Consider the following 19,527-nt stretch of genomic DNA (forward strand, 5'->3'; position numbering starts at 1 on the left):
CCAGCCTGGGCAACATATTGAGACCCCCATTGCTACAAAAAACTTGAAAAAAATTATCTGGGCATGGTGGTGTGTGCCTGTAGTCCCGGCTACTTGGTAGGCTGAGGCAGGAGGATCGCTTGAGCCCAGCAGGGTGAGATTGCAGTGAATTATGATCATGCCAGGCAACAAAATGAGATCCTGTCTCAAAAAAAAAAAAGTGTAAACCTGTTAAACAATGCTACTCTCTTCTCAGTAATTTTTTCTTGTTTTTTGAAAATTTAGTTGTTTTTCACAAATGTATTAACTTGTGCTACATTTATTATTTTAATGAATTAATAAATACATTTTAATTTTTTTCTTAGTTTTAATTTCTAAAACAAAAGTCTGTTAAAGTCTTCAATAATTTTTAAGAGGTCCTGAGACCAAAAAGTTGTAGAACCACTGTCCCATAACACCTATTGCTGGCTGGCTCCCTAAATGCTTAAAGAATGTATCTCAGCAGCAATGTGACAAGATAGGACTGACAGTGATGCTGGGTTGGGTGGCACATTTTAGCCACTGAAGCTGTTCTTTCCCAGGCATCTCTCGTGCCCTGGACATCTTCTGATTCTGCCTTCTCATCAAAAGATACCTGTCCTGCATCCTGAGTCCCTAGCAGACAAGCTACTACGTATAATAAACTAATTAAATATAAAGTATCAAATTTAATTTGACCAGTATTTATTGAGCACCTACTAGACATGCTAGGCGTTGTGCTGGAGATAAGGAAGGAATGACAGATTAGACCTAGACCCTGCTCTTTAGGAGATTACAGTCTAGTAAGGGACCTGGCTGGATAGAAAAATATCTCTAACAATGAGCTAAGAAAATAACAAGTAATATGTGTACATTTAAAGAAGACCTTTAATGCCTTCATATAAGAAAGTGAGTTCTTTAGCTTGCAAGTAGGGTAAAATAATTTTTTTTTTTTTTAAAAAACAGTGAGTTCAATGGAGATTTTTTATTAGTGAAGGAGAAAGTGTGGGTAAGATGTCCCTCTTTGGAGTCCCTAGAGCCACACCAGCTGTGAACATTCAGTAATGCTCATCTTATCTTCTTGCAGGCCAATAAACTTCCGGCAGAACTAACCAAAAATGAGCGTATATTGCGTCTCCTCCGAAGTAAAGAAAGCCACAGGAAAAGCTAACTTAGTTCTATATGTGATGGAAAGATGGAAACCTTAACCTCATTGTCCAAAAAGAAATTGTTTTTCAAACAGTGTTGGAAATTCTTTAAAGAAAGAAAATGCCCAGAATGGCCACCCTGTGGGTCCCTGACAAAGAAGAGCTATGCTCTGGGCACTGAGTGGAGAACAGAGCAACTCAGGAGCCCCTTCCTGCAACCCCTTACCAGTGGGCTTCTCACACTGCCCTGTAACTCAGCTCCAGGGGGCCTGGCATATTCACGGATTCCACAGAAACTCATTTTCAACTGTGCAAACGTGGGTCTCTCACTTAAACTCTAAGATGGACAGGGTTCTCAGTACTAAGGAAGGAGACAGAAAGCTTTGTTCCTTTTAAACTGAAAGGCCAACCTTCAATGAATTGATGCACTTTTGCTTTTGTGTTAAATGTAGGTGTACTAAAATACATAGATCCATCATGTTTTACATACATACGTATGTCATTCCAGTGAAAAATATTTTCTTCTACCCAAGGGTCATAGCCATGATTATTATGAATCAATGATGTGTAAACGTACATTATTAAAAAGCCACTTCTGACATTCCACCACACGTGTGCTACTCAAAGCAGGACTGTTGAACTATAGAAAAGACAAATGGTGCATTTGTGAGTTGATCCTCATCTTATTTCTGACATGTAAAAATCATGTTTACTTAGACTCTACGTTGTAGGTATGTTAGGTTACCAGTGGAGTATTTGGAAATTCATAAAATTACAAACCACAAGAAATTTAGGCTTGTCTCTTTGATCTTTTATTTTGGTTCTACTGTTGGGAATCTATTTCCCAGGCTGTAAGTAAGTAGACCTAATATGCTGTGGAATCTTGAGCTTCCAATACTGCATTGCTTGATAAAATGACTTTGAGGTCCTTGGATAAAATGTGATATATGCAAGTACAAAGTGTTACTATTACTATTGCAGGAGTATAAATAATAAAAGACTGTTATTAGCATTTAATAAGTGTTCATCTATGCATGTTTCTAGGTTGATTGATTCTAAGAAAGAAACCTGAGCTTTATTGAATTATTCCTTTGAGCAGGATCAAAATTTATATTCAATGCACTTTATAATCAATGGTGTCTAAATGTCTCAGTCAGTGCCTAACTGCACACACAAAAATTAAACTTTATTTCTAAAATCTACCATGATAAACGCTGCTGGTATTTCTGTTATTTAAACACATCTTTAGTTTTCTTGTTCATGTTCTGCTCTGGTTTCCAGCCAATGTTCTATGTAAAGATGGAGGAAACGTAGTCCCAAAAGAATTTTTGTTCAGTAAATAACAGAATAGGGTTTTTGAAATTAGAAGATATTCTCTTAAAATTTATGATTAATGTAGCAAAAATCAGCTTATTTTGATCAATGTCACAAGTAAAGCCAGTGATGAGCAACCCACAGCCCCCAGAGATGCCTGGAGCCTGACTACTATGCAAAAGCCTAGGATCTAATTTCAGGATGAAAGATTAGGAAGCTCTATGTTGCTAAAACACCTAGATATAAACATTTTGGTAGCTAAAAAGCAATGCCAGTCTCCTCCATGTCGGTCTTTTATTCAGCAAAGCTGTACAAATACACATGTTCCCCTGTGGGAATTTCAAAAAGCTATATTCATTTTGAAGAAGAAAATATTAATAATATGGCCTTAAATGCTTTCTATTTTCTCCTTAGTCAGCCCTTATGCCAAAAATAGTTGCTTATCACTGATATAAAGTAAAACATTATTATGAGTATTGATAATAAAGTTCCAAAAGACAAAATGGGATGAATCTCAAACTTAATGTTTTTCACTTAAACATGTGATTGGCCTATTACTTAAATTGTGTTAAGTGGATTATGTTCTTGAACAATATTACAGTCCTCAAAATGAACCCAGTAGCTTTAACAATATGTAGGTCTTCTTACTGCATTGAAGCGGCGTCTAACTTAGAAGGATCAGATTTGATTTAGATCAGATTATGGTATTATCCATACCAAAGACTGTACAAAAGGTCTGTTATTTTAAAAACTGTATTTTCATTTGTGCACATGTACATGATTCTTATTTTATGTTATTCTAATTCACTAGTCAGTTAGCTCTGCATCCTAAGACTTAAAACTAGCAATTCCTATGCAAATTGTCTGCTTAATTGAACTACAAACGTTTTCATTACATTCATTTGCTTCATGAGACATTCCATGTCCTAATTCAAAATAAAGTTAACATACTATTCCATTTGCCTTTGCTGCTTTTTTCTGTTTATTTTTAATCAGAAGTTACTGCTTATGTGATTTTTAATAGCATGGAATTTTAGAGTGAATAATTCAACTCTGTTGGTAAATATATTGTTGTTTGGGATCCTGAATAGATCTTTAAGCTTTATTTTACTAAGGGACCTGTGATTTCATTATTTCTACTGTGGAGAATGTTGGTATTGATTCCAAAAAGTTTTCATCCCAGCAAAAATTCCTAGGATAGTTACTGAATATTCTGAAAATAGAAAATTCCCAAATTTTTTCTTTTTTATTTATTTATTTTTAATTTTTTTTTAAGGCTGGTCAAGTGAAGCAGTGGGAGTGGAGAAGGAACAAAGGAATCTGTGACTAGTGCTCAATTAGTTGTAAATACCACTGCACATGAACCAACTGAAAATCCCTAATTTTAATTTTTACTGTTTATGATAATCTTGGCTCTTCAGTCCTTGGCAATAGCTTTCTCCTGTGAAATAGCTGGTGGTTTTGCAGAACTTCTGGGGTAGGAAACAAATATTTCCAGCAGTAACAACAGGAATCTGGAGATTTCCATGGCCCTAGCTTCCCTCTGCTCCATCCATCTTTTGCAACCACGAGAAAGATTCATCTCATCAGTAACCCACACTGAGACACCTAGGCAGAGGAAGAGAGCACCCCCAAATAACAGACCACTTGGAACCAGACAGAGATGCTTGCATTTTTGTGTGGGTCTACAGATTTTAGGGGTGAGAAGCTGAATTCCTAATTTCATAACAAAGTGGTTGTGATGCTGGAACTGGCTGAGTTTCACAGGTAGTGAAACTACCAGGTAGTGACCAGGTGAGAAGTTTGCAGATTATTAATCGTAGCAACAATAAAAACAGCAACTAACATTTTTAAGAGATTACTATGTGCTAAGTACTAAGCACTTTACATAGATAATCTCATAAAGTTTATATGCATTTTTTCATTTACCCCAACAACAACCCTATGAAATAGGCACTATTGTCCCCGTCTTATAGCTGAGGGAACTAGCTTTGAGAAACAGTCTCCTTTGCAGCATTGGCTTGGTGCTGTCCTCCAAACTTGGAGGTTTTGCTTGCTGGGGGAGGGTAGAGGGGCACAGAGGTGCCCAAATGGAGTCATGGTTGTAGCATCAGCGATACAGTGAGGGTAGAGAACATGGGGCATATTTTTAAAAATATTTATAGCTAGAACAAATGATAATTGGTGATTAATTGAATATAGAGGGTGAAGAATGAAAGGAGAGCTAGGAATTATACTAAGATGTGTCAGGGTCCCCAAGACCACCCCCAGGCTCAGTGATTTGCTAGGAAGACTCACAGGACTCATCATATACATAGTTGTATTCATGGTTGGGATTACAGCAAAACAATATACAGCAAAATCAGCAAAGGGAGAAACGACATGGGGAAAAGATAGAGAAAACCAAATGCAAGCTTCTGAAAAACCTCTCCCAGTGGATTTGAATGGGACAATCAAGTTGTGGCCACAAAAGTGTTGTCTACTAAGGAGACTCAGTGCTCGGGGTTTTAATTGGGAGCTGGTCAGATAAGGCACCCTCTGCCAGCTTTTACCAAAATTTCAGACTTCCAGAAGGAAAAGGGGCATTCAGCATAAACCCATTGTTTGTACAAATAGTTGATGCACAGTGAGCCATTCTTATCATTTAAGGAAAGTTTTATATCAGTGTGGGGGACTTGCCAGCCAAGTCCCCAGATGCCAGCCAAGGGCCAACCTTGCAAGCAGGACTTTCTAAGGACAGGCAGTCTCAGGCCTGCAAGGTTAACTCTTCCCTGCACACAAAGTTTACATGGTGGATGGTGCAAATAACTGTGTTAGCAAATAGGGAAGAATAGTATATTTAGGGTGGGGAGATAGAGAGTTTGACATGTTAGTTTGAAGAATCTGTGAAGTAGATTCTAGAAGGCAGCTGGAAATAGCAATAGAATGTTTAGGACAAGGCTGTTGTTACTGATTTGGGCATCATCTGTGTAGAGGTGATGGTCAAAGTTGTGGGATGAATGAGGTCCCTAGAAAGAGGATAAGAGATGTCAAACTGGGAATAAACTTTGAAGGAAGAAGGGAAATCATCAAAGGAGATAAAACAAAATGGACAAGGGCAGGAAGTGAAGTGCATATCAAGGAAGGAGAAAGCCCCGAGGAGAGGAAAGCGGGCAGCAAGTCACATGAAGAAGTGTGGCCATGGGACACAAAGGCTGAGAAACTCCAGACTGCTTTTGCTTCACAACTTTGTCTTTGATGAGCTGGTTGAGTCATCAAAGAACTCTGGCCCTGTGATGGATAAAGATTGGTGAGTGGGCAGGACCTGGAGGCAATGTTACATGAAAATGATTTCCTTGAAATGATTCTACTTGTTATTGGATAAATTGTATTTGTGAAACCACTCCTGACACTTTCTAGGAATCATCAGCAACTATCAGAATGCATATCCTCTGCTTTGTCACCAAGACTCAGGTAATATGACAAAGCTGAAGGCTCAGCCTGCCTCTTGACTCTACTTAAAGTACTGAACACAGCAAAATAAGCCATTTTCTCCAAGCTCTCTGACTATACATAGCCCTCAGTTAAATAATTTACGTATCAGTGAGTCTGGAAAGCCTTAGGATCTTTTCCTGGTGCCCTTACCCTTATTTTTAGCAATATTTTAAGATGAAATATGAATGAGGTTCTGTTTTAACAAATTAAGGAAGTTAGATGAGATCTTCAGTTCTGCCCAGGCATGGTGGCTCAGGACTGTAATCCTAGCATTCTGGGAGGCCGAGGCGGGAGGATGGCTTGAGCTCAGGAGTTTGAGACCAGCCTCAGCAAGAGTGAGACTTTGTCTCTACTAAAAATAGAAAAATTAGCCAGACAACTGAAAATATAAAAAATTAGCCAGGCATGGTGGCGCATGCCTGTAGTCCCAGCTACTCAGGAGGCTGAGGCAGGAGGATTGCTTGAGCCAAAGAGTTTGAGGTTGCAGTGAGATACAATGACGATGACACCACTGCTGCGCTCTACCCAGGGTGACAGAGTGAGACTCTGTCTCAAAAAAAAAAAAAAAAAAAAAAATCTCCAGTTCTGAGATACCTTGTTAGCTTTATCTCTGTCAACCGAAAGAATTACTTGCCCTATCTTTGGTTCTTCCCTCCCTCACTAGGATTTAACCCTCTAATCTTTAATGAGGGAAATGAATGCTGTTATTATTCCGCACAGTTAAAGTTTTAAGAATACTCCTAGAAAAAAAAAGTCTTCAGTTTGCAGGAGTTGGACTTTCTATTTCAGGAAAGATTAGACCAAAAAGCAACCCCAGGCAAAGGAAAATGTGTCATGAGACTGAATCCTCCAGAGGAGAGAATGCCAGTTTGAAACCCTGACTGCTAAACTGCAAGTTAGTCCCATGCTGGTAACATCCTATCCAAGCTGAAGTTACACCACAACCCATGACTGGATTAATCACCAACTCATACATCTTTACCATAAGTCTGACCAAAAACGCCCTATTTCTGAGTCAGTTATAACCATTGCACGAAAGTCAGGAGTTGTAGCTGTAAGCTATTTTAAATGAAGATGTCTGTAAAATTCGGCTTAAGCACAGAGTTTTAAAAGTCTATCCTAGAACCCAAAAGAATTGAATACATGTATATGGAACAAAAGACATGTATAAGAACACTTGTAGCAACTTTATTCATAAATGTCTGCCATGATATTTTTAAACGATGGAATACTACTCAGCAATAAAAAAAAAAAAGATGAACTATTGCTATGAGTAATGTGGATGAGCCACAGACATAAGGTTGAGTGAAAGAAACCAAATGCAAAAAAGTATGATTCCATTTACAGGAAGTTCAAGAACAGGCAAAACCAATAAATGGTGATAGAATAGTGGTTACCTCTTGGTTAAAGGGACATGGTGATATTGTCCAGGAGAAGGTATGAAGGTGCTTTCTGGAATGCTGCAATGTTCTATGTCCTTCCTCCGGGTGTTGGATACTTGTCTGCTGCAGTAGCCAGCCTCCAAGGTGGCCCCCTGCTCTGGCATTCTTGTCCTTGTGTAGTTCCCTCCTACGCTGTATCAGGACTGGGCTGTGTGACCAGTAGAGTATGGCACAAGTGACAGTATGTCACTTTTTTTTTTTTTAAGAGACAGGGTCTTGCCAGGCCAGAGTGCAGTGGCCAGAGTGCAGTGGCAGGATCATAGCTCACTTCAACCGTGAATTTCTGGGCTCAAGTGATCCTCCTGCCTCAGCCTCTTGAGCAGCTGGGACTACAGGCATGCACCAGCACACCTGGCTAATTTTTATATTTTTTGTAGAGAGGGGGTTTCATTATGTTGCCCAGGCTTGTCTCAAACTCCTGGGCTCAAGCGATCCTCCTGCCTCAGCCTCCCAAAGTGCTGGGATTACAGGCATTAGCCACTTTGTCCGGCCAGCATGTCACTTTTGATGCTAAATCATAAAAGACATTACGGCTCTACCTTGCTCTTGTTCCCTTTTGGATCACTCACTCTGGGGGGAGCCAGCTGCCAGGTCTTGAGGACACACGGCACCCTGTGGAGAGGCCCACGTGGAGAGGAACTGAGGAAGTTCCTCCTGGAGGAAGATCCTCCACCCCAGTCAAGCGTTCAGATGACGGTGGCTGACATCTTCACCACAACCTTATGAGAGACCCTGAGCCAGAACCACCGAAAACCACCCAAATCCCTGACTGGCAGAAACCAGGATATGACAAATGTTTGTTCTTCAAATATACTAAGTTTTGGCAAAATTTGTTGTACAGTAATAGATAACTATTAACAATATAAGTGTATAATATGTAGAAACTCATCAAGCTGTACATGTAAGCTTTGTACACTTTATAAATGAGTATTATATCTTAATTAAAAGAAAAAAGGTTTTCAAAAATGCTCAACCTGAACCTCCTCAGGGTTTTCATAGAAGGATTAACCCAAAGTCTCCTGTATGTCACCCATTCCCTGTGTTCCACTGGACAGCCACCTACCACCTGTAGGTGGTTCTTTTAGAGCCAGCTCTACTGCTGGTCCTGGAGCTTTTTTGGTACCTACCACCAGCAAAATGTACTATGTCTGTGAATACTACAGGAGTTCTATGGCATGAGCAGCAAAAACAGGGCCAATTTATCCACTACGCATAGCAGGCACAGTGCCCAGGGCCCACAGTACTTTAAGGTCCCATGAAACTGTTTTAATTTTAATATCTTTTTTTTTTTTTTTTTTTTTTTTGAGACAGAGTCTCACTCTGTTGCCCAGGCTAGAGTGAGTGCCGTGGCGTCAGCCTAGCTCACAGCAACCTCAAACTCCTGAGCTCAAGTGATCCTCCTGTCTCAGCCTCCCGAGTAGCTGGGACTACAGGCATGCACCACCATGCCCGGCTAATTTTTTCTATATATATTTTTAGCTGTCCATATAATTTCTTTCTATTTTTAGTAGAGATGGGGTCTCGCTCTTGCTCAGGCTGGTCTTCGAACTCCTGAGCTCAAACGATCCGCCCACCTCGGCCTCCCAGAGTGCTAGGATTACAGGCGTGAGCCACCGCGCCCGGCCTAATATCTTTTAAAATAAGAAGAAGAGGAAGAATATTATAAAAATGAATATATTATAATGAATCTAGGCAGGATTATATTTGTCTTCATGCCAATGCAGTTGTAAATTATAATTTTAAATGGGTTTTTCTGAAGGAGGAAGAGGCCCCCAAAGCAAAGGCGTCTAGGGCCCATAAAAGTCACAAGGCATCCCTAAGCAAAAGGAAGAGTGCCAGGGACTGAACTGTGTGCCCTCCGTCCAGATTTCCTGCGTGACTAACCCTCAATGGGACTATATTCGAAGATAAGGCTTTAGGAGGTAAATAAGATTAAATGATGTCATAAGGGTGGGAGCCTTAATCCAACAGGAGTGGTGGAAAAAAGAGGAAGAGAGAGAGAAATCTCTCTCCCCCACGAGCACACACTGGGAAAACCCAAGTGAGGACACAGGGAGAGGCCGCAGCCTGCAAACAGGAAGAGAGCCCTCACCAAAACCGAATCAGTTCCCGATGTTGACCTTGGACTCCCCAGCCTCTGGAACTTTAAGAAATAAATTCTCAGTTTTTAAGCCACCCAGTCTATGGTATTTTGTCATAGCATACAAGAGAAAAAAGTGGGGACAAAAGTAACCAAAGTGAAGAGGTGCCAGGTCCATGAGCAATGGCCTCTGATATCACTAGAGGAAGCTGTTTGCATCCTGTCACCCCAAAGGCCCAGGTCTACCTTCATTTCCTGTTACTGAGCTTTAGGCTTCAAGTTAGGAACTGGGCAAGCTTGCAATCTGTGCAGGAGTCAGGCATGCTTTTTTTCTACTCCCATTTGAATCACTACCTACTTTGAAGTTTGCAAATCAGCAGCAGGAAAAAAAAAAAAACACCTTTCTTTTAGAAGAAATTTCATTGTAATGAAATTTAATATGAATATACTGCTCAAATCATATCCCTGGTCTGGAAGATGAGATATAGTCAATGCTTAGCCAATGACACAGCCCAGGAGAGTGAGGCTTAAAGCATATATTTTACAGAGGGCAGTGTGATCAACCATGTTCAATGCTACTAAGAGGTCAAGTGAGATGAGAAACCATTGCAATGGGATTTGGCAACACAAAAATCAATGGTGACCTTAAGAAGAGCAGGTATCCAGATACGGCTTTAGGGAAAGGAGGGAAGCTGGGTCCTCATATCACTCCTTACAGCAAAATAATTCCGGATGGATCATTCTTGTCATGAAAACATTAAAATTTTAGAGGAAAACATGAAATAATTTTTATAACCCTGAAAACTAGTAAACCAGTAAAAGTATCTACAATACATATGCCAGACCAACAGGTTAATTTTCTTAATAAATAGTTTTTAAAAAGCATTATGGAAAACAATTTAATAAAAAGGAAGAGAACAGAAAAAGAAATAAAATCACTTGTAACTGTATGAAAAGATTCTTAATATCACATGTAAATGAATAAATACAAAGTAAAGCATCCCAAAGTAAAGCATATCTTTATTTAAATAAGATATAAAACAAATAAAATCACAGATACCATTTTTCACCTATCCAAATGGCAAAGACGAATGCTGGCAAAGGGGTGGCACTGCCAGCCATTGTTGGCCAAGGTATAAACAGCAATCTCTTTGGAGGGCAATTTGACAAGAATCAAAATTTAAATGCACATTTTCTTCGATCCGACAATACAAAAATTTTCCAACAGTTCTATTTGTATATGATTGCATTTATTTATTTAAGAGACACGGTCTCACTCTGTCACCCAGGCTGGAGTGCAGTTGTGCAATCATAGCTCCCGGTCTCAAGTGATCCTTCCACCTTAGCCTCCTGAGTAGCTGAGACTACAGGCACAAGCCACCGTGCCTAGCTAATTGTTTTAGTTTTTGTAGAGATAGGGTCTCACTATGTTGCCCAGGCTGGTCTTGGATTCTTGGCCTCAAGCAATCCTCCCGTCTTGGCCTTCCACAGTATGATTGCAAAGATTAGGTACAAGGATGTTCACTGCATCATTGTTTCTAATAGCAAGTGACAAACTAAATGTCCAAAAAAAGACTGATTAAATAAATTATGTAATAGATCAAAAATTATTAACACGGGTATTTCCAGCCTTCCCCTTCCATCTGCCAGCTAAGGAGAATTTTATCTTGGGTTAACTTTCCCCTCTCCCTCCATGAGGGAAATATTCAATAGCTTTTAGACTTTTGTAATGTAGCATCATTAGGAAAGCAGAGGGCACAGAAAGATGAAAGACTTTTTGGAATCCAGGCAAGTTCAGGAATGTAAGGAGGTATATGGAAAAGAAAAGGTAAATTTATAAGGTATTAGTGGGACCACACAAACCCATCACACGTACCAGAAATTCAAGTAGATAAGTTGAGGTATTTTGAAATACTTGTTGGTTGATGATGTGCATTTCATTGATTTAGACACTACTCTGGGTATGTCTTCAGAGTTTTATATACACATAATAAAATTCTTTACAGCTATTAAAAGTAGTAGGTACAAAAGCATTTGCTAAACATAAAAAAGCAAGATGAAAATTGTGTATAGCAAATTTCCACTTGCTTTAAAAGTCTATATATTATATTCACATACATTTATGTTTTCAACTCTATAGAAGTTTTCTGGAGGATGTGCACATTCATAAAGATACATGTCCAATAATTTTATTTGCCATCTTGTTTTCTACTTTATTATTCTAAGATCAATGTTGAATAGTGCTTATCAAGATAGTGGCATTGGGCCGGGCGCGGTGGCTCACGCCTGTAATCCCAGCACTCTGGGAGGCCGAGGTGGGCAGATCGTTTGAGCTCAGGAGTTCGAGACCAGCCTGAGCAAGAGCGAGACCCCATCTCTACTAAAAATAGAAAGAAATTATATGGACAGCTAAAAATATATATAGAAAAAATTAGCTGGGCATGGTGGCTCATGCCTGTAGTCCCAGCTACTCGGGAGGCTGAGACAGGAGGATCACTTGAGCCCAGGAGTTTGAGGTTGCTGTGAGCTAGGCTGACGCCACGGCACTCACTCTAGCCTGGGCAACAGAGTGAGACTCTGTCTCAAAAAAAAAAAAAAAAAAAAAAAAAAAGATAGTGGCATTGAATATTCTTTCAACAAACAAACAAAACATCTCTCTTAGGATCTCAACTGTTGGGGCTCAGAAAAAATACCCCAAAGTGTGCTGCCTTGGCATGCTGAGTACTATGAGCAACAGGGGATTGGAAGGGGCAGCTTCAGGAGGAGAGTCTCTCTCTGACCTCCTGCCCGCCTGTCTCATCCCTCCCTCTCCCTGGAAGCAAGTCATAGAAACCAGAATTCCTCTTCCCCCAAAGGAAGCCATAAAACCTAGAAATATTACTCCAACCTTCCCCTGTTGTTCTGTGTAGCAGCTAACCATAGAGAAATTCTCTGACCTACCTTGTCTGACAGTAGGTCATAAGACCCTCATTCCAGAGGGGTCCTACCCAATTACTAGGAGGAAGGAATGCTACAGAGAGAAGCCTAGATGAATCTGAACAGATGGCCTTGCTGTGTTCCCCCCACCTCAATCTGACGCTATTAGATCATCCAATCTTGTCTCTACTTTGCTGCCCATTCTTCACTGAATCTAAGCATAAAAATGGACAGTTTTCCCTGGTCTTTGGGTCACTTCTGAAGGTTCCCGTGTCACATAAAACTTTGATTAAATAAACTTGTTATGCCTTTCTCTTGTCAACCTGTCTTTTATTATAGGAGTATCAGCTGTGACCCTTAGGCTGGGTGAGGAAAGGTATCACACCTTTCCGCCCTACAGAACCACATTAAAACAATTTTCATAGAAGGAAAAAGTACACCACAATGTGACATAGATTATCCCTAGTGATGAAATTATAAGTGCTTTTTAAATTCTTGCCTCTAAACTTTTATGTATTTCCAAAGTTTCTACTATAAGCAGGATTACTTTGTTATCAGCAAAAAATGTTCTCTTAGAAAGATGGTGTTTATTTTTAAAATATTTCCTAGGCTTTTAGGGATTGTTGAAGCTGTATGAAAGACTGAGAACCAGCAAAAAATGTAGCTGAAAGATCTTTGTATTTTATTTTGGCAGATAGTGGACATGATTCGTGGAGGGGCATCAAAATTTCTGTCCATCCCATAAATGTCTCATATGGTGTTTGAAATTGCTTTTACTCAAGTCAATTATTTGCTAAAGGTAGTCCCCTCCCCGCTAAAATTAGGACTTTGCTAAAACTGGAAGGGTAACTAACCTACCAGGATCCATTTAATGCCTTACAGCAGTGGTTCTTGAACTTGAGTGTGTACTGGAAGCAGCTGGAGGTCTTCTGAAACTACAAATGGCCAGGCCCACCCCCACCCCAACCCCCAGAGTTTCTGATTCCGTAGGTCTAGGGTGGAGTCTGAGAATTTGCATTTTTAACAACTTCTCAGGAGATGCTCCTGTGCTGGACCACATTTTGAGACTTCCTGCCTTATCATCAGTGGAGCTACCAGGAGTGGGCGTCAAGGGATAGGAGAGCAAACAGTTGGGTGAGGACCAGGAGGTCTTCGTGGACTGTCGAGAGCTGAAGGCTCAAAAAAAAAAAAAAAAAAAAAAAAAACCTATAATTTCCCTGCCAGGCCAGCCAGGTGCACATCTCAGGGCTGAGGAGGCGAGGAGGCAAGACAGTAACTGAAACAGCTCTTTGTAGGGTAGGCTTGAGAAGGTCACCGCATTGGTCCCACCTAGGGCTGGGGTTGCTTATTGCTACGGACGCATATTTAGTCTTTTCATTGCAAATTTGCTTCCACTGTTGGGGAAAAGGTTCTTACCTCCATTTTCTTAACTTCAAAATTGAATGACTAATCCTTTTGAGTGGTATAAATAAGTGAAATTTGAGGGAAAATGTTATCAGAAATACATACAATAAAAATAAGGTAAAGGTAAAAAATACATATGTAAAATAAATGCACGGCTCAAAAACGAAGATGTCTCTCCTTTATCTTTGTATTACATGACTCCACTCAGAACTTAAAATATTTTCTTTATTGTGTTTGTTTTTTTTAATAACAGCATTATCCGACAGAACTTAAAATAGACTCTGGTCCCCGCCCCGGGATCTAACTTCGGAGTTTTCTCACGCCCACAGCTTCACTGCACTACGCGCGGTCCGGACAGCAGGTGGCGCTGTCCCGGCGCTTTTCCGAAGCCGGGCCGCGGCGGCGCTAAACAAAGAGTGGCCAAGGGCCGCCGCCCACCTGCGCGCTCCGCCCCTCGCGCTTCCGGGTCGCCACACCGTCAGGGCACCGCGCGTCACCGTCCCGAGCCTTGCCTGAAAGTGCCTCGGCACGGATTCCTTTTGGGTGACTGGGTTGGGGAGGAGAAATTGCTCAGAGTATTTATTGGGGCTGAAATAAACACATACTGCGCTGAGGAGTGGGGCCTTCACTGGGACTCCCAGGACAGAACTCCCATCTGCTAACTCTTCTCGCCCACCCGCTCCGTCCCAGGAGACAAAAGGGGAAAAGCGAGCTAAAGCATCAAAGCTGGACACTGTGGGCACAACTCCAGGAATATCCGCCCAGGCCAGGGTGGATTCCAAGAGTTCATCTGCCCAGGTCTGAGACCCCAGCCCCACGCTGCGCACCCAGGGCCCGCGGGTGGGGGTTAAGCACAGCGACCCGCAGAGGTCGCGCTGCCAGCCTCGCACCGCTCGGGGCCGACCCACCCCTGACGAGCCAGGCCCCGCCCCCGATCAGGCCCCGGGCGTCCCTGCACCGGCACCGCCCAGAAGGGGAGGAGCTTCCAACGCCTTCGTCCTTCCTGACCTGCGCGCGCAGCCTGCCGCTGCCTGCGCCTGCTCCCTCCCGCGTCCGGCGCGGCGTCCTGAAACTGAGCCCGGGGTAGTGAAGCAGCCGCCGGGAAGCAGAGCGAGCCGAGCCACCGCCGGCAGCGGCAGCCCAGCGCGTAGGCAGCATGGGCGCGCGCAGTCCGGCCCTCAGCCTCCTCCTGCTGCTGCTCTGCCCGGCGCAGGTGAGCGGCCGCCGGTCATCCGGGCGGACGGTGGGGGACGTGGCGGGGCCGAGAGCCGGGGAGGGCGGCAGGCGGAGCAGCGGCTCAGGCAGCGCTGTCCCCGGAGCGGCGCGGAGCCGGCCGGTCCTGGGGAGGTTGGTCCAGCGATGGAGATCCCAGAGCTGCCCCCGTCTCTCCTGTTTCTGTCTCCGGCCACGCTCTCTTCCCTGTGGTCTGGAAGACGGTGGCAACCGGGGGCTGCTTGTTTGGCCTGTTTCGAGCTCATTTCATTGTGGTCACCTAATTTTTCGGTTTAGGGTGTGTGGGATCAGAGGAAAGGAGGAAAGTGAGTAGAGAGGAATAGGGATGTTATTTAAGTTCCTTTAAAAAAAAAAAGTTGCTACATGCACATGAACTCGTAAATTTCGGAAGATCCAAGCACTTTATTTCCTCATCTCATCTCCTGAGGAAGGAGGTGAAAGCGGAGGTAAAGAAAAGGTACAGAATTCATCATTCACCAAGTTGGAACTGTCCTAAGAACTTTACATAAGTCAGCTTGAGCTTCCTAAAGAGTGCAGGTTCCTCTCATTAACTCCTTTTTACGTATCAGGTCACTGGGGCCCACAACGGGGGTAGTTGAATTTCCCCTTGTCACGGTTAGCCAGCGACCAGCCAGATGGGGCTCAGGAACTCCTGACCCCCTGGGTGGGCTTTTCCTTGGTTTCATCCCTGGGTATGAGCACCTCACTATTTGTGTTACTACAGTTTTCTCTTTCAAAACTGGGGAAGGGGGGGACGTGTAAGGATGTAGTGCTAATTAAACCAAATCAGGATGAAAGAGTGAGCCTCTGGGAATTCTGTGCCCACTGACTCCCCTCAAGTAGGCGTATCGGTAGTGAGAAAGCAGCAAATCAGAGGGCAAGGAGGATTAAGGGGTCCCATGGACTAGAAATCTATTCTTGCACTTCTGTGTAGTTGTCAGAAGGGGACAGGTGATGCTGACCCAGTAATGGCCTGAGAGCCAGGAGAAGGGCCCTGGCTCCCTCCTCTGGGGCGTGTGTGTGTGTGTGTGTGTGTGTTCCCCAGCTGTGTGGGCTTGTGGAAGAGCACACATCTGGTATCCGAGGAACCCAAGAGCAGCTGGTTGGGAAGGGAGGCAGAGGAAAACAGATTTCAGGAAGGCAGTTTGGGATGGGGTCAGCTGGTAGACCACTCCCTAGCTCTGAAGCTTTGGGCACTTTATTCTCAGCCTCAGTTTCTCCTAAAGATAAATAATACCTCATGGAGTTATTGGGGTTAAGTAACATGGTATATAGAGAGACTTCATCACTGTACCTAATGTCATAGAAACGCAAGAAATAGTAGCAATTATGGGCCTTAGAAAAAATACAGCTATTCAGTTTCCCTAGAATTTTAGATCAGGACCTAATAATAGGCTTCACATTATTAGTAGCTTTAACTTATCTCTGAAATCCTTTTATCTCAAGGTAGTATCCAAGGCTGATGGTCAGTGGGTGCCTCTCCTCCTAGGACATTTGAAACAGCTCAGAGGGCTTTTGTGACTCTCTTGCGACCTTGAAGCTTGCTCAAGGTCTGTCACAATTAACTGGGAACGAGCCTATTTCATAAATTAACTCCTTCCTGTCTGGAGGCTTTCAGTGCACCTGAACTGATGGGGTGGAGCCTTGAAGCCAAACAGACTGGAGGAGGGAGCGTCTGCTTTTAGAATTCATACCAGTGATAGCAGCTCATCTGGTTTCAGCCTGAGCACTACTAAAGTTCTGTCATAGAATTATAGATTCGCTGTCCTTTGTAAGGCCTAAAGTACATTTTGGGGAGATTTTTGCTTTTCTTAATTTTTTTTTAAATCTTTACACATGATGAATAACACTACTTAACTGCCTGGTTTTTAAACTTCGTCGTCATCCAGATGTATGCAGTTTTGAGAAATAGTGTCATTTTTATAAGCTTTAATCTTTGACCCGGGAGTGATTAAGAATAACCATCTGAAACTGGAGTGACTGTGAATAATCCTTCCCCATCTCTCCCACTCCTCGATTGATGCTGTGATCAGACATTTTACTAACAAGAGTAATCAGGGGGAAAATGAGATTTTTTTTTTTTTTTTAGCAAGTGGGCAGAGAGGAAAGGACTTGCTGAATAGGCCTTTGTATTCCTTCAGTGTTTGTTATATTACCCAGAACAAAGAATCCCTCTGGTCATGAAGACAGTATGCTCTCTCTTTCCTGGGTAACCCTTCCTCAACTTCACCCCTAAAAGGGTTGCAGTGTTTTAAGCATAGCACGTTACCTGCTGCGGAAGCCTGGATTAGGTTGTCTCTAATCAGATCTCAGGCGCCCCTTTGCCTCTTCACCTGCAGCTCTGAAGGGCGTCCGCTCTCCAGCCAAGTTAAACTGCTTGCTAGCAAAACCCTGCCCATCTTCTAGGGCCCCAGCTCACATGCTGTATTATCCGTGACTTTGTTGTCCTGTTCCCCCAGCTAGGACTCTGAAATTCTAAATCTTTGCTTAAACTGCTGCACATTTGATGCCTGGTTAAAAGACCTGGCTGTGGGTCTTGACTCTCCCTTTTCCCCAAGAGCGATCTTGGGTGAGCCAGTTATCCTCTGGAGCCTCAGTTTCCTCCTCTAAAATTGGGCTAACAGCTATGCCTACTTCCCAGCGTGTTTCTGAAAAGACAGAGAAATATTTTTGAATTGAACTACCAGATTGCAGGCTCCTTGAGAGCAAGAACTATATTTTATCATCTCCAAGTATTGCCAGGACTCTTGACTTGGGACTCTTTTTAATCACAAAATCTTTGGGTCTCCAAGTGGGTTTGGGGGAGGGATTTAAGGACTAGTAGTGGTGATCAGAATTGGATTTGCAGTTGGTTTCTAGGTGATGGTGTTGATCAACTGTGGCCGGCCAGGTTTTTCTTCCCCTGGACTATGCCTCTTATTTTCAGTTTTTGAAATATTTGTTCTGGCAGCAAAACTTAAAAACAACTCTGGTGCCAGCATACTGTTGTTACTGTCCCTTTCTTAGGTCACAAGAGGAACTCAAAATAATTTTATAAACATGGAGTGAGTGCCCGGGCACAACATAGGACATAAAGATCAAAAGAACTAACCCATTAAAAAAGCAATCTAAGCTGGGCACAGTGCTGCAGGCCTTTGGTCCCGGCTACTCAGGAGGCTGAGATGGGAGGATCCCTTGAGCCTAGGAGTTTGAGTCCAGCCTGGACAACTTTGCAAGACTGTGTTCCCCTGCCTCCACAAAAAAGACAATCTATGTACTATGAAGTGTTGTGTAAAAGTTTGTAATTACTATGTCTTGTTCATAGTTGATGAGGGGGGAGGCTGGATACATAAAAAATTATAATACAGTGAGAAGAGCTTAAATAAGGCTAAAGACAAAATGTTATGGGGAATCCATTTTTGAGCTGAGCTTTAGAGGATGAATTAATGTGTACCTGGTGGACAAGAGGAAATCTAGAGAAAGTGAGGAAAGTTACCTAATTGTTGCTGAAAACCATTGAACTGTACATTTGAAAAGAGTGAATTTTATGGTATGTAAATTATCCTAATGAAGCTCTTAAAAATTGGCAGGAGGATTATACTAGATTACAGAAGAGTAAAGACAAAAAATAGCTACCTAAGTGTTGCATAGTACTCTGTTATGGTCACACATCTGGCCTTGTTTTATCCTCACAAAACCCCCTTAGGTATAATGCTTTTTTTCCTATTTTACAGATGTGGATATTAAGGCTCAAATTTGTCCCACAGTCACATAGCTAGTAGATGGCAGATTAGGATCTTGAACTACTATCTTCGGAATCTGACTTCTGTGCTCTAGTTTATTCGAATTAAAAATATTGCTACTAGATTATTCATGTTTAGCAAGCTTAATTGAATGGATGTTCAGCAGATGTTCCACTTGGCCAATAAGCCATCTCATTCAAGGCATGTTCCTGTCCCCAGTGTGGCTTCTCCTGTCGTCTGTAATAGATCAGGGATGGAGTTAGCCTGCGGGCCTGACCCGTGGCTCAGTTGCCACACTGTGTGAACATCCCATAGGAAAAAACCGGCGGACTATGTATGCTCACACCCACTTTCATAGTTTAATTTTAGTCGTGTGGCTCCTAAATGTCTAATACTAAGCAGTGATATGACCATGGTGAGTCATGTAGAGAAACTGCAGGCTACACAGGTTATCTGTAAAATGAAGAGTTGGACTAGCTGAGTCCTCTCAAAATGTGTGACTTGCCCACATACAGGCACGCCTGATGCCCGCATGAATCATCCTTTGTTGTGTGGATATGTTCATGTCAGGGTGGCTGTAAAACAGTTCCAGAGATTTCCGTCAATAGAAGTCAGACCAGCCCAGCCTCCAGCCCAAATATCCTGCCGTGTTTGTTTGGTCTGCTTCCCTGACTCCAAAGGGAAAAGCAGGCAGCTTAATTGCTGGACAGGATTCTCCGTGCCACTCCCTGCACCCTGAGCCTGTGTTGTCCTGCGTGGCCAGGCCAGCCCTTCTGCTCCCGGGAGAGGCAGTGGGG

At 42.5% G+C, this 19,527-nt stretch overlaps 2 protein-coding genes across 2 annotated transcripts in view; both read left to right on the forward strand.

The window, feature by feature from the left end:
* Positions 1–3,044, forward strand: part of ANKRD29 (ankyrin repeat domain 29) — a 44,964-nt gene extending 41,920 nt beyond the window's left edge. Inside the window, exon 11 of the mRNA XM_069467848.1 lies at positions 1,085–3,044. Coding sequence (XP_069323949.1) covers positions 1,085–1,168 — 84 coding nt within the window. The 3' untranslated portion in view covers positions 1,169–3,044. The remainder of the gene's footprint in view (positions 1–1,084) is intronic.
* Positions 3,045–14,826: 11,782 nt separating this feature from the next.
* The window catches only part of NPC1 (NPC intracellular cholesterol transporter 1), a 41,799-nt gene continuing 37,098 nt past the window's right edge, over positions 14,827–19,527 (forward strand). Inside the window, exon 1 of the mRNA XM_069468515.1 lies at positions 14,827–14,988. Coding sequence (XP_069324616.1) covers positions 14,932–14,988 — 57 coding nt within the window. The 5' untranslated portion in view covers positions 14,827–14,931. The remainder of the gene's footprint in view (positions 14,989–19,527) is intronic.

Source organism: Eulemur rufifrons, chromosome 5 (assembly GCF_041146395.1).
Source record: "Eulemur rufifrons isolate Redbay chromosome 5, OSU_ERuf_1, whole genome shotgun sequence".
NCBI classification, from domain to species: domain Eukaryota; kingdom Metazoa; phylum Chordata; class Mammalia; order Primates; family Lemuridae; genus Eulemur; species Eulemur rufifrons.